This window comes from Mus caroli, chromosome 2 (assembly GCF_900094665.2).
Source record: "Mus caroli chromosome 2, CAROLI_EIJ_v1.1, whole genome shotgun sequence".
NCBI classification, from domain to species: domain Eukaryota; kingdom Metazoa; phylum Chordata; class Mammalia; order Rodentia; family Muridae; genus Mus; species Mus caroli.
The window spans coordinates 54,654,321-54,669,487 of record NC_034571.1 but is presented as its reverse complement, the minus strand read 5'-3'; the positions used below and the strand labels follow the sequence as shown (position 1 = coordinate 54,669,487).

The following is a 15,167-nucleotide window of genomic DNA, read 5'->3' as shown; positions in this document are numbered from 1 at the left end:
GAGAGAGAGAGAGAGAGAGAGAGAGAGAGAGAGAGAGAGATGTGTGTGTGTGTATGAGAGAGTATATGTGTGAGTGTGTGTGAGAGAGAGAGTGTGTATGTGTGTGTGTGAGAGTGTGAGTGTGTGTATGTGAAAGAGAGTGTATCTGTGTGAGAGTGTGTGTGAGTGTGTCTGTGTGAGTGTGTGAATGTGAGAGTGTGTGTGTGCATGTGTGAGAGTGTGTGAGTGAGAGTGATTGAGAGTGTGAGAGTGACTGACAGTGTGAGAGTGTGTATGTGTGTGTGTGAGTGTGTGTATGTGAAAGAGAGTGTCTGTGTGAGTGTGTGTGAGTGTGTCTGTGTGAGTGTGTGAATGTGAGAGAGTGTGTGTGCATGTGTGTGTATGTGAAAGAGAGTGTGTGTGAGTGTGTCTGTGTGAATGTGAGAGAGAGAGAGCGTGTGTGTGTGTGCATGTGTGAGTGTATGTAAGAGTGAATGTGTGAGTGTGTATGAGTGTGTGTCTGTGTGAGAGTATGTGTATGTGTGTGTAGAACACAGAGGAAAAGGTACTCAGAAATGTGAGAATCTAGCAAACAAGCTGACTGATTCTTACAACACAGTTAAACAAGTTTACCACTCCCTACAACACCACTTGACTCAAGTACAATTAATTGCAAAGGTATTTCAAAACTGTAAGTTTAAATAAAAACAATGATTTTTTTCTTTAAAAATAAAATCCCTTCTGAATAACTAGATCAGTATGGAAAAAACAAACAACATTATGCTGAAGAAATGCGTGGGTGTTTTATAAAGGCCTCAGAAATCAGTTTGAAACAGGATGCATACACATAAATACAGACTCCTAAGGCCCACCACAGGACAAGCAGGAATAGTGTGTGACGATTTTGCTGGCCAACTACATGTTCCCTCCCTATCCTTTCCTGATACATAAGAACCTAAGGGGGAAAAGAGAGGCTAAATGGTCTGAATAAGTGACTTCTCAAAACAGTCTTCATTTTTTAAGTGTTCCAGGTCCCTCTAGGATGTGAGCAGTGTCTCCCCACCCTCTCAGCATGGTCTCTTTGGAAACCTTTGGGGGAGATTTGGACTTTCCAGGGCCTGGAGACCTGGCAACCTAGCTTCCCAAGAGAATGGACTTGGCAGGCAGGGCTGTAAAGATACCAGGTGACAAACGCACCCACAGACACACTGGGGCAGGCTCAGAGTCAGGTCTCCCGCCATCCTCTGTGCCCCCAGCCCTCCACTTCCCAGTTGAAAAATGAGAACAAATGTACCATTGCCAAGGTGGCTGAAAAGATTAAAAATGAGTGTCAAAATAATAACACTCCCTTCCCCACCAAGGAGAGAGGAAGCCAGGGGGAGGGAAGGAAGGAGAGAGGGTGAAGGAAGGAGAGAGAAAGACAGAGACTGACTTAGCACTACACCCAGTATTTCAAGAGTTAAATAGATATTAGCAGCTACTGTTGCCCGTCATCGTTTTGTGGAGTCTTCAGAGCGAGGTCCCTGGAGACCCGTCTCCCACCTACACTGTCTTGTGTGCACCCCTAGACTATCCACAGCCCAGAGCAGCAGGCTGGCAGCCCTTACATCAGTTCCAGCTACCGTCTCAAAGTTCTCTGGTGCCTGCAGCCTGGTGCGGTCACAGTTTCCAGAGCTGAGGGGAGCAGCAGTAAAAACAACTCACCTGGGGACATGAGCCATGCCAGGCACGTCCCCAAGGGCTTCCCCTGCCAGCTTCTGACCCCTGGGAGATGGCAGTTTTGTTGTCTCCATTTCAGAGGTGAGGACCCAGAGGCTCTGAGCGGGTGGGGCAAAGATAGCTCAGGACACAAAGCTAATTGCTGTCCCTGGAGCAGCAAGGACACACAGCAGGGTTGGAGCAGATACTATGTGGCCATACTATGTGGCCTACAGGAAAGGGGGAAATGACTCATCCTATACACTCCTGCCCATCTGCAGGAGACTTCAGAGTCTTCACCATGGAAGCTCTCTTTAGCTAACACTCCCAAGTGGCAAGGCCACCTAGCAACTTATGGAGACACGGAAGGGTACTGAAGCACCCCCGACAGTGAGGACCCGGAGAAGCGCCAGCCAACTCAAGCTTACAGAAGCGGGGACACTGAAAAGTCTGTCCTCCTTGATTGTGGCACGAGGTACAACCTCCCTGAGCCCAGCCAAGGAAATTCAGGCCACGTCGCTGTTTTTTTTTATACCTGGTCTCCTCTCCTTTCAGGAGAGAAAAACATCAGAAGCCAAATGCTCCCAGATCTATAGGCAGGGGCTGGCACCAGCCATATGACAACACTTGAGGCAAGAACCAGCTGGGCAGGAGCCTGGAGGCTCGTGTGGCAAGGATCCCAGTGGGCCATGCAGGCACAGGCTGCCATGACCCTGGCCACAGGGCTAGCCATCACCAGCATGCTTCCGAAATTACCAAGCCCTCATTTCGGAACAAGTCATTTTAATTTGCCAAAGTGGCAAACTGCAATTATTTTCAAAATGACATTCATTCCTGTATGACAACAGTTAATACTCTCTAAAAACAGTTCCTTAATTGCATGCATAATTTTAAATTACTGTAATTTGTTCAATATTCTGTGAAAACCGTTTTCCCCCTCATCAAAGACTTACAAAGACAAAACAGGAAGATAATGAAGGGAATTGAGAATTCCAGAGCCAAGTTGGGTAAATCTGGGGACGGTGCAGAGGTAGGTAACACGGGAATCTTATAAAGTAAAAACGAACACCTCAGAATCGCTAGTGTGTTCCGGGGAAAGCAGGCAGCCTAGCGAGGAAGGCCTTTTAATCCAGTCTTGAAAACCCGTGTTCAAGAGAGTGTGACATTTCCCATCCACCCTTCTCCACACTTACAGCCTATGTAAATAAATGTCTATCCCCATGAATTCATTAAAGTATGGAGGGCAGGTGCTGCCAGCTTATTTCTTCTGTTCTTTTATAATTTACTCATTTTACAGATAAGCCAAAAGCTTGCTACAGTCAGAAAAAGGACCAATGTTATAGTCACTTAAACCTGATTTCTTTTTTTTTTAATTAGATATTTTCTTTATTTACATTTCAAATGCTATCCCGAAAGTTTCCTATACCCTTCCCCTTGCCCTGCTCCCCTACCCACCCACTCCCACTTCTTGGCCCTGGCGTTTCCCAGTTCTGGGGCATATAAAGTTTGCACGACCAATGGACCTCTCTTTCCACTGATGGCCGACTAGGCCATCTTCTATTACATATGCAGCTAGAGACACGAGCTCTGGGGGTACTGGTTAGCTCATATTGTTCCACCTATAGGGTTGCAGACCCCTTCAGCTCCTTGGGTACTTTCTCTAGCTCCTCCATTGGGGGCCCTGTGTTCCATCCTATAGATGACTGTGAGCATCCACTTCTGTGTTTGCCAGGCACTGGCATAGACTCACAAGAGACAGCTATATCAGGGTCCTTTCAGCAAAATCTTGCTTTAAACCTGATTTCTTATAAAATCCACGTGGAAAAAAATTCACAACATAGCACCCTTTTCGCAATGTCTAAATTTAGAGTCATCCACTTTGGGAAAACCTCCATCCGGAAAGCAAGGGATACCTGGGACAATGGAGAGCAGCGTGAACCTGCATACAAGGTTTAGTGAGGAAAACGGCATTGAAAGCTAGGAGCCTAAAGGGAGAGACTGTGTGCAGGGTCCCAAGGAGCATGGGTATATTGCAGCACACCAGGGTACCCAGATAAGGGCAATGCTGAAACTGCCCAGCAGAGATTGGGAGGCCACAGGTAGCCTTTTTATCCTTACAAACCCTATCTGTATCCACCAAGAGGCAATAGACTCTCTTGCTCCATACCAAGATCCTACACTAGCCAGCAGTGTAGTGGGTGATCTTTCCAGACTCACCCACTGCTAGGTTCTCCCTGGTACCCCCGATCCTTGGACATGTGATGCCCTCACTTTTCAAACTCCTCAGGGACAGGAAGAAGGCAGAGCACCCCAAAGCAATGGGGAAGGCTCCACAAGTCCACACTCCAGAGCCACGGCCGAGGGAAGTGTCGAGGGTGCCATGAGGAACAGCAGGCACGCCAGGGTTCTGGAGTGCTCCCGTGTCTCCATCCCTGGTGCATGCAGCCCCTTTCCTGAGCTGAAGTGAATGCCAGGCCTCCCCTCCTCTCACGGGATGGCCATGCTAAGCTTCCTCTGGGTTGCTGTGAGGGAGTGGGTACAATTATCACTTCACAGTGGTTGTCAGCACTCAGTCCACTGGGAAAGAGTTCCAGGTTTCCGCGGCAGGGCGTGTCAGGAGCTGGGGCTCAGCACGTCTGTGTGGCCTTAACCAGAAAGACCTGGCCTACGGTCTGATTTTGATTCTAAGACTGTATTGTACAATCTGGAAATGGGGAAGGAAAATCTGTCTGCAAAAGGACAGCAGGAATAGCCCGATCGGAAAGTCACTAACCACAGAACAAGACGTTCTCAGCTCTGCACGCAACCAACGGAACACTCTTTCCATTGCCAGAAGCATATGGTATGCACTCCTGGAAGGAACCTGCAGATAGCTTCCTGTGACCCATCCTTGTGTGTCCTCAATGCTCAATTTCATATGATCCAGGAAGAGTTGAGTTGCTATAGTAATTTGGGACACCAAAAATCCATTTTCCCTGCAAAGCTCTCTCTCTGACCTTTGGAAACCATCTCCCTTTCTGAAATGGTCTTGATGGGCTCACCAAAAGGCCCCATCTACCCAGATCTCCCTGCAGCAGCAAAGCCAGACCTCTAGGGGGAAGTGTGTGTGATGAGGACGGGAAGGCATCACCAGGAGAATCTCTGCCCTCTCAGGAGCCATGGTGGCAGGACTGGCAGAGGAGGAATAGGCTAGGTTCCTGTGCAGAGGGCTGCTCACCTTCACGTTGGGAGTATAGAGATTCCTGAGAGAGGCCAGGGCAGCAGACAGCCCCTCTGTGCTGTAACCGATCCACAGGGCCTGCAGATGGCTTGAGGAGACTCCAGTCTTCTTACTGAGGCCCTAGAAACGACCAAAGATAGACACCTGTGAGCGTCTCATCCCAGCTGAGCATCAGTTTGAAAGTGAGTCTGTCCAGCACACTGGAGATACTCCTCTGTACAGAGAGCAACTATACAAAAGGACACCTTGGTGGGTGAGCTATGATGGAAGATCAGGAGACCACAGGCCCTGTCAACTATATGCACACCGGGGAGAGGGAGGGAGGGGGAGAGAGAAAGAGAGACGGGGAGGGAGAGGGAGGAAGAGGTGAGGAAAAGGGGAGGGAGGGGAGAGAGAGAACGTGTGCATAAGGAGAAAGCTTCCTTTTGCAGAAGAAAACCAGAGAAATAATAAATAGTAAAGTTAGAGAGGATCACCATCTATAAGTCCTAGGCAGTGGCCTGCAAAGGTCGGTGGCATTCCAAAATAAGACCCAAGCTTAGCACTGTGTCTGCCCATGTAGAGTATTTTCACCATTGTAATCTTGGTACTTTGCAAGTGGAAAACCAAAACAAAACAACCAACCAAAACAAAAACTCCTCACACCCAGTAAAGGCTTTAGAGCAGCAGTTCTCAACCTGTGGGTTGCAACCCTTTGGGGGTGGGGGGTGGGGACAGTGTGGAATGACCCTTTTATAGGGGTTGCCTAAGATCATCAGAAAATGCAGATATTGTGCTGGAGAGATGGCTCAGTGGTTAAGAGCACTGACTGCTCTTCCAGAGGTCCTGAGTTTGATACCCAGAAACCACATGGTGGCTCACAACCATCTGTAATAAGATCTGATGCCCTCTTCTAGTGTGTCTGAAGACAGCTACAGGGTACTTACATAAATTTAAAATAAAATGTAAATATTTATACTTATACCAGTAGCAAAATTACAGTTAGTAAGTAGCAACAAAAATCACTTTATGTTTGGGGGTTACCGCTCCATGAAAAACTGTATTAAAGGGTCACGGTATTAAGAAGGTTGAGAACCACTGCTCTACACAGGGGGGAAGGGGGACACATCACACATCACTTTGAGACAAGGAGAGTCAGAGAACCAAGGTGATATGAAACTATACACCCATGGATGGAGCTCTGGTTCTCTGACTTGTAATGCACATTAGGGAATGGATGCAGGGCTCACAGACACTTCTGAGATGGCTTACAGACTGTCTAAAATCAAACCACAAACTCCCCACAACTCACCTTGAAAATGTGTGCCTTCAGGATGTGGTGGCCAAGCTCCATGGTCTGCTGGCGGTTCAGCTTGCTCTCCTGTCGAGAGAACATGAACGCCAGTAGAGCGTGTCCATTCCTAGGACAAGAAACACAAAGGCTCATGACAAAAGATCCCTCCCTTCACACCACAGGCCTCAGATAAGGACATCCCACTGTGCCCCTGAACTGTCATCGGTGGGAGGCAGCATGAGCTCAGAGAACATTCAGGCTGCTAACTCTTTATAACGAGGGCAAACAATGATTATTCTGCAGTCATTTGCAGGGCCTCTTCTGGGGTTCCCTATCGGTAGGTGACCCTGATGCTTGACTTTCCAGAAACATCACTGCCTGCTCATCACATTCACTCTCTCACCACCTGGAGTTTTGCTCAAGCCTGTCACACAAAAATGCAAACTGCATGGCATTAAGTCACAGCCATAATCACGATGCCTACCAAGGGGCCCAGTTCTAAGCAGATACACAAGGAAGTACTTAGTGGATGAACATAGGCAAGGATGGAACACGATCCTCTGGCCTCAGCCCTCCCCCAACCCCACCTCACACCCCATTATCCCTAGTGGAGCATAACCAGCAGGAGACAGGTCTGGCCTTATGGGGGAAGGGAAGAAAAGGCAGGCTCTGCATAGCAACAGTTTCCGAGGAGTAGTGTAGAAGACTAGATGGAAGCCATGTATCTCAAACTCACACAGAACTGCCTGCCTCTGCCTCCTAAGTTATGACTGGGGTTAAAGGCATCAAACAGCCAGTTTGTACCAGGTACAAAACTCAGTAGGTTTCTAAATACTAGTAACAAATCTGCTAAGAACCCAGGAAAAACAATTCCATTCACGGTAAGGAGGTGAGAGCCCTCTGCAATGAAAATTAAAAAGCATCGAAGAAAGAGACTTGAAGATAATAGAAAATGGGATGTCCTACATTCCAAGACTGGTGATATACCACTGCTTAAATGGCCAAATTATTGAAAGGGATCTATATAGTCAATGCAAAATTCCCTATAAAATACCAATGGCATTCTTGACACAACTAGAAAAAGTAATCTTTAAGATTTATATGATAATACAAAAATGTGGAAAATCCAAATACAATCCCGAGTAGAAAGAACAATACTGGAGGTACAATATTTGATTTTAAAATATACTAGAGAGTCATAGTAACAAAACCCAGGATGACATTGGAATAAAACCAGATCGATAGACCACTGGACCCAACCGTAGACCCTAGGAATAAACACTGTGACTACGGCCACCTGGTTTTCCAGAAGAGGCCAGAATAACTGACTGCTCTTCCAAAGGTCCTGAGATCAATTCCCAGCAACCACATGGTGGCTCACCACATGTCATGAGATCTGACACCCTCTCCTGGTGTGTCTGAAGACAGCTACAGTGTACTTATTTATAATAAATCTTTGGGCTGGAGCGAGCAGGGCTGACTGGAGCGAGCAGAGGTCCTAAATTCAATTCCCAACAACCACATGAAGGCTCACAACCATCTGTAAAGTTACAGTATAGTCATATAAAATAAATAAATCCTTTTTAAAAATGGAACTATATACATATCTCTGGTCCTACACAAAAGTTAATCTAACTGATTAGAGATCAGTGTAAGATCTGAACATTTGAATCTTCTAAGAAAAACACTCTCAGATACCTACATTGGCAATGGCTTTCTGAATCAGAGTCCAATGTCTCCAGAAACAGCAGCAAGTAGCAAAGAGCAGACAGAGAGGACTGTGAGAGCAATGTCGGTGCAGCAAAGGAAAGGATTCCCAGGTGTGGGGAGACAGCCCACAGCATGGGATCCTTACTGGGTACTCAACCAAGAGAGGATTAACATCCAGAACGTATCAAGAACTCAAAAAACATTCCACAAAAGAACAGGAAATCCAACCAGCGAACTGAACAGACACTTCTCAAAAGAAGCATAAATGGCCAGCAATATGGAAAAAAAAAAAAGTTCGTTTTTAGGCACTAGGAAAATTCAAATAAAAATATACTGAGAAACTATCTCATGTCAGATGACATTTATCATCAGGGAAAAAGGCTGCTGCTAAGGTGTGCTTGGTATAATGAATGCCTCGCATGCGTGAAAATCCTGGGTTCAATCCCCAGTGTGGCAGAGGAGATGGAGGGGCACACGTCTGTGGTTAAGGAGGATCTGATAGCAAAGTCATTCTTGATATTTAATGAGTTCAAGGCCTGCTGACCTAGGATACCTGAGACCTAGTTCCAAACAAAACAACAGCAATAATAGAACAATAAATGCTGGCCAAGAAGAGAGCCCTTACATATTTTTGAGGTTGTACAATGTAGGCTGTACAAGTCACCATACAAAGCAGTATGGGGGTTCCTCCAAATGTGTACCTTTAAGAATCAAAGTCAACATACACCTTCAGATCCAGTGTTTACCACCACACCCTTCCCAATAGCTAAGTTATGGAATGAATCAGCCTATATGAGTTACTAGTAAGCTTATGAATGAAGGAGCATGGTGTATAACATGTATAGTGGAGTACTGTCCAGACACAAAGAAGAAAGAACTCAAGCTATTTACAGAAGAGGCTGGAACTGGAGTTCATCATGTTAAGTAAGCCTGACTCAGAAGGACAAGTGTATGAGGCTTCTGTCAGATGTGGCATCTAGAAGAAACCAGCATGAAATGAGGAGAAGGCCTCTTGGGGGTAAGGGAAGGGCAAACTTGGGTACTGGGAGGGACTGCATATAATCAAAACACCTTAAATACATACATGAAAGCGTACAATGAAACTAGTACTCTATATAATTAATTACGCAGTTACAGATGGCCCCACTGTGGGCAACAAGCACAGACTTCAGTGGCCAGCCCAAGGGTTTCCAGGGTTCTCAGCACAGCACATGGCTTCCCACCTGTCCAAAGTCCTATCGCTGTTTCTGTGCAGTCCCCACACTACACACTACTGGGTCTGTCCATGCTCCATGTGCTCCACTTTAGGTCCAGAAACCAAACTAAACTATTTCCTTCACCCTCATGACCTTGTGAGCGTTCTCATAGCCCGTCTGCTTATATGTGGAAATGGCCTCAATAGGTTAGGTGACTTGTCCAAGATCAAATGACTAATAGCCAGAAGTGGGCAGTCTGCCAGACTCAAGAGCTTGGGCTTGTGGGAGAACAGCACTGGGTACCCCCTTCAGGAGGTACCCAACTGGAGGGGACATATATCACCATGTAATGAAAAACCCTGTAAAGAGAGATGTGGCGAGAGAAACAGGAGGCAGCCCTGGCCTGAAACAATCCTACTTCCCTTCCTTTGAATTTCCAGTTCCTTTTCCTTGGGCAATACAGTCTCAGTGATGTCCCCTACAAGATCCCAGTTTCCTGCATTATTGAACCCAAGCCACAACTTCCCTTTTCTCCCCTGTGCCTCCTTACAACCCAGAAGATGGAGTCTCCTGAGGATGCAGGGCTAGTTTCTAATAGTCTCCTCCAAACCCTCATTGCCTTTAACCTCTCTCAGTATCTCCAACCCTCTTCCCTCCAACCCTCCTCCACATCCTGAGACACAGAGAGCTTTCCCCCTCCCCATGTCAAGTGGCCTCACCAAGTCACTCTTTCTGTCACTGATGTTCAATCTACCGACTTCTCCAACCCTGCCCCTTGAGAGAGGTTCTCCACAGGCTCCAACTGCTCTAAAGCAGCGCCAGTTCTGACGTGAGAAGACCTGATCCACAGCTCCTACCTTCCTACCACTTTCTCCCTCTACCGGCACAGCAGCCCCTAAGCCCTGTACCCTCCCACTCCTTCCCTCAGGCACTCTATTCTGCAGAACCTTCAAGAGTTCTCCAGGGATGACAGCTAAGAGGTCTTCTCTATCGTATTCTTCTGGTGGCTCGTCCCAGTCTTCTACGCCATGAGAGAGAGAGCTCCAGTCAAACTAGATGTATTATTGCCAGAACATGCACCGTGCTGCTTCTGATGGCTCTCCCTGTCTGCAGTAGCTTGTTCTTCCTATTAATAATCTTATATCCTTTTCTTCTTCAAGTTAACTGCACGGAGAAAATAGCCAGGACTGTTCTAGATCAAACAGTTCTAGATCATGAGTCCTTGGGAAAGGTTAAGGAGGTGAGAAACCCAGGCTATGGGGGTCAGGGATTCTAGCATCGCACCGAGATTTAAAACTGCATATCACCTTTTTTGTTTGTTTATTTTGGTTTTGTTTTTCTGGACATAAGTTTCTCTATGTAATCCTGACTGTCCTGGAATTCTCTCTGCAGATCAGGCTGGCCTCAAGCTCACAGAGATCTGACTGCGTCTGCCTCCCAGGTGCTAGGATTAAGGGTGTGCACTTTGATCTACTTGGCCTGTCTATCCCCTTTTAGAAATGGTTGCCACAATCTTTGAGGCATCCTTGCAAAACGAAAGACAGAAAACACATGACTGACAAGAACAAAGCAGAGTGCATGAATGTACTTGATCTCAAACCCTAACACAAAGCTCTAGTTATCAAACCGGCAGGGTAGTAGACTAAAAGCCCAAAGACCACTGGAATACAACAGTAAACTCACATTCTTACAGCCAACTGATTTTTAACAAAAGTGATACTAACGTAGAACGAAGAAAGAACTCTCTTCAGTTGAGCAGAAGAGTGTAAAACTGGGGCTGAAGAGATGGCTCAGTGGTTAAGAGCACTGTCTGTTCTTCCTGAGTTCAATCTCTAGCCACCACGTGGTGGCTCGCAACCATCTTTAATGGGATCTGATGCCCTCTTCTGGGCAGACCGAGCACTCATATACATAAAATAAGTAAATCTTTAAAAAGAAAAGAGTATAAAACTGAACACATCTTTCACTACTTAAAAAAAAAAAAAACTGGCTCAAAAATAAAGACTTATAATGCAAGACTAAGCTGCGGAGTATAAGGAAAACAGGCAAACCTTGATGGCGTTGGAATGAACAAGACCTCGAAATGGTTGGAAACAAAAGAAAAGCAGAAGTCGTACTGAGGAGAGCGAAGTCAGCTCAGGGACAGCCTATGAAATGGGTACATGCACGAGATGCTATCCTGAGGTCCTGGTGACTACTGTGTGTCTGTGGTTACTGTTGCTGGAGTAGCCACCACACTCAGATATGCTTGTGTTGAACTGTCACCACCGTTTAAAATGCAGCGTCATTGATGACTACAGTCCAGCCACTTCCTGCTCTAACACCAGCCGTCCACACCCTGTGAGTCTCTCTCTCTTTCTCTCTACAAACCCAAACTGCAGCTCACCTTCCTCAGAAATGATCTCTGTAACTCGGTGAGCAATGTCATCACTCTCACTTTGGCACCTCTGGTGATCTGCTTTGAGTAGCCAACCTGCTAAGCTAAACCAGGTCTGAACGATAATAAACCCTGAATCCAGTGTCACCTAAGGAAACAGTGCACCATAGGACTGCACTATACCCATCACTATAGGCCGGGAGGGTGGTGGCCATGTGGCCTCCTAGGTACTCACTGGCCACTTCGTATCCAGACCCAATCATCTGGCCCAGTGCCCACCAAAGTCCTGAGGAGACGGTCCAGCAGCTTGCCAGCCCATCACTAGACTAGGAGGCAAACCTGACCCAAAGAGCTGCTCAAGAGGGCAAAGATGCAGGCTAGACAGACAGAGGGCTTGAGAATGGCGGAGGCCAAAGGCAAGAGCCTCTTGACCTCTCACTTACCTTGTACTAGGAGGCAAGCAAGCTTGTCTCCCACCTTTCTGTGGTTTGAGTTGTGAGAACTGTACCCTGCCTGGCCTTGTCTGTGAGGAGACAGCTAACAGGATTATAGGGCTCCCCTTTCTCCTCACACATCTGTGCCAAATGGCCAAAGGATTAAGGTGCTATATGGCCAAGGGTAGTCAGGAAATGGTAGGGGATTAAGGATCTAAGACACACACACTCCCCACACCCACCCCTTCCCTGGTCACAGGCAAGCTTGCTATTCCCTAAAGCAGAGACATATTACCCACGTATGGCCCTGCCATGCAGGTGGAAAGAGTCAGGTCAAAGGAGGGAAGTGCCTGCCGTACCTGGGCTCACACAGGAAGGCTGTGCTTTCACCATCCGCTCTCCATACCAGCCACTCTCTGAAGGACGGGTGGCAGAACATGCGAGTTTTGTCCCTCCTCTTAATGAGGAAGCAAGAGAGGGCCTCCATTCTCTGCTGGAAGTCCTCCCAGCCCTGCTCCCCTTGGATGTGGCCGGCGTTGATAGCTTGAAATATCTGCTCATCCGTCATGGGGTGGAGGGACGCGAGGGCCACGTTCAAAATGGGAAGGGCCCGGTCAAAGGCAGACTGGGTCATGAACTTCATGTTACACTGCAGCAGATATAGCTCAGACAGAGACACGGGCACCACCTTGTAGCTGGCACTTTTTATGACCAGGTGGCCCAGCTGGAAGAGGTCCAGCGTGAGCTTGAGGTACAGGTAGGAACCGAGGCTCCGCAGCACCAGATGGCTGCTGACTTTGCTGATGAGGGCGGCGTCGGCCTTGCCATTCAGGGAGATGTTGCTGAGGATGTCCTGGCTGCTGTGGACCCTGTGCTGGACGTAGGCGTGCAGGTCACTGTGAATGTCCTTGTTGTCTGGAAAGTCGTCTAGGGAAAGCTTGACAAATGGCAGTGCACTGACGATTTCCTAGGGAGGCGGGAAACAAAACCTGGCAGTGTTAGCCCGCAGAATTTCCCCTTTCCCTTTAAAGCAGGCTCGCTCGTTCCCTTTCAAGGAGGATCTTCATGGATTACGGGGACTCTCTGTTTTGTATTAAAACATGTAACAGGATGAGGTACAGATAAAAAGCTTAAGTGAAAGAAATCCCGATGTGAGATAGGATCTTCCCCAAAGCTCCCCCTGAGGACTCTGAGCCAAGTGAGCAAGGGGAAGGGGCCCAAGGAGACGGCAGCAACCAGGCCACACCAACAAAGGGGCAGCGAGACCCTGCAGGTGACCCGATGCCCATAATCCCTGAGCAGCTGGTTCTAGAACAAGGGTAGACACAAACCATCACTGCACATCTAAGAGCACAGCCAGACACTGAGACAAGAAGTGCCCGCTCTGCGCCAGACACCAGGGCTGTGTAACCCTACCAGGAAACAGGAGACTTCCCGTTCCCCCGGTGTCCCCGGACACCAGGCAGCAAAAATCACTACCTGCTCTAGTACGGCATGTTCTCATCTTAAAAGAATTTTAAGTATTCTTTTTAAAACAAATTATTTTGTTTTGTCTGCATGTCTGTGTCCCAAATGCATGCCTGGTACCCACGACAAGGGTGTTGGATGCCAGGGAAGTAGAGTTACAGTGGTTGTGAGCCTTGAACCCAAGTACTACAAAAGAGCAGCCCATGTTCTTAATCACCAAGCCATCTCTCCAGCCCCAAGCGAACTGTTGGTTGAATCTGACTTGCACAGGGTCACGGATGTTAGAGTCATCCCAGATAAGGTCCTAACCCCAAGAAACAATTTAACTTCTCACTAATATTTCTGAAGCCCATGCCCTTGAAGGTAGGAATGGCAGGAAAACACGGTAGTGAGCAGCCGCTTCCATTTTGCATGGAAGCTAACCTTAGCACTACTCAGCAGAGGCATACAGGAACCAGTTCAAGTTTTAACCCAGCTGCTAGGTTATGCTTAATGAGGGAAATACGACTGAAAGTGGATGAAAATAAGTGTGCCATTTAAATGTAATCGCAAGTTTTTTTTAATTAGGTTATTTTCTTCATTTACATTTCCAGTGCTATCCCAAAAGTCCCCCATACCCTCTCCCCCTACTCCCCTACCCACCCACTCCCACTTCTTGGCACTGGCGTTCTCCTGTACTGGGGCATATAAAGTTTGCACGACCAAGGGACCTCTCTTTCCACTGATGGCCGACTAGGCCATCTTCTGATACATATGCAGCTAGAGACACAAGCTCCGAGGGGTACTGGTTAGTTCATATTGTTGTTCCACCTATAGGGTTGCAGATCCCTTTAGCTCCTTGGGTACTTTCTCTAGCTCCTCCATTGGGGTAATCACAAGTTTTAATAAGGAAAAAGAAATGAGCATGACCACCCAGTTCAATGAAATGAAACAAGTCAGAGCTATAACAAGCTGTCCCCACACCTAGAAGCTCCAGTAGATTGCTTGGCCAGAAACCTTGGCCAGCGCACACCTCACTACAGTAAGCCAGGCTTACACACTGTCATTTCAGAAGGACAGGGACAGCTCAATGCTGCTAGGATGCTTAGCTGACACTGTGACTATCCTTGTCCCTACGGGACTCTCTGGACTACTTTTTCAAAGTCTCAATGTTGGTTTCAATTCAGTTGCCAAACGGACTTTAACTCTAGGCCAAAGCGCTTGCCGCTGGATACTTCGGATGTGGGAACTTGGAAAGAGAAGGGGGGAAGTATTTTGTCACCTGAAAATTTGCTCTCACAGTCACGATCAACTTCAGCCAGGTGGGGAATTTAGGAATAATTTTGGTAATAAACGAAGACAGCGTATCTCCGTAATCAGGCTTATGAAACTCAGCTTCATTCAAGCCATCTATCAGGATGATATATTCCTCTTCTGGAATTTTTTGCTCTAAAAGATGAAATAATTTTTCCAAATTAAGAAATTATACGTTTCTATAACATGGTACCACCCAGTGCATTTTAACACACAGCCTAAAGTGTTAGCAAAACCTAAAAAGGTTTACATATGGCAGAAGACATGTTTTCAACAAAGCATATTTTCTATTAAATTTATAATGAAAAACAGAGAACTGAGCCAAAATGAAATCAATTCTTACAAAACAGTTTTCAGAAACATATTGCATTACAGACATTAGCAGAATCTCAATCTTATATATAATACGGTTAGTTCTTCATAAACCTGGGTAGCCTGCAGCCAAAGTCACTGACATGCAGATCGTCTAAACCTGAACAGACACCAGGCCCTTTGCTGGAACCCCTCAGCTGCCTGACTC

The 15,167-nt window shown here is 47.0% G+C and overlaps 1 protein-coding gene across 4 annotated transcripts in view; it reads right to left on the bottom strand.

The window, feature by feature from the left end:
• Tanc1 (tetratricopeptide repeat, ankyrin repeat and coiled-coil containing 1) overlaps positions 1–15,167 on the bottom strand; it is a 236,819-nt gene that overhangs the window by 33,572 nt on the left and 188,080 nt on the right. For all 4 annotated transcript variants that reach the window (XM_021177906.1, XM_029469399.1, XM_029469408.1 and 1 more), the window contains 4 exons: positions 14,616–14,782; positions 12,247–12,854; positions 6,189–6,297; positions 4,895–5,017 (listed from right to left, as the gene is read on the bottom strand). In XM_021177906.1, coding sequence (XP_021033565.1) covers positions 4,895–5,017; positions 6,189–6,297; positions 12,247–12,854; positions 14,616–14,782 — 1,007 coding nt within the window. The remainder of the gene's footprint in view (positions 1–4,894; positions 5,018–6,188; positions 6,298–12,246; positions 12,855–14,615; positions 14,783–15,167) is intronic.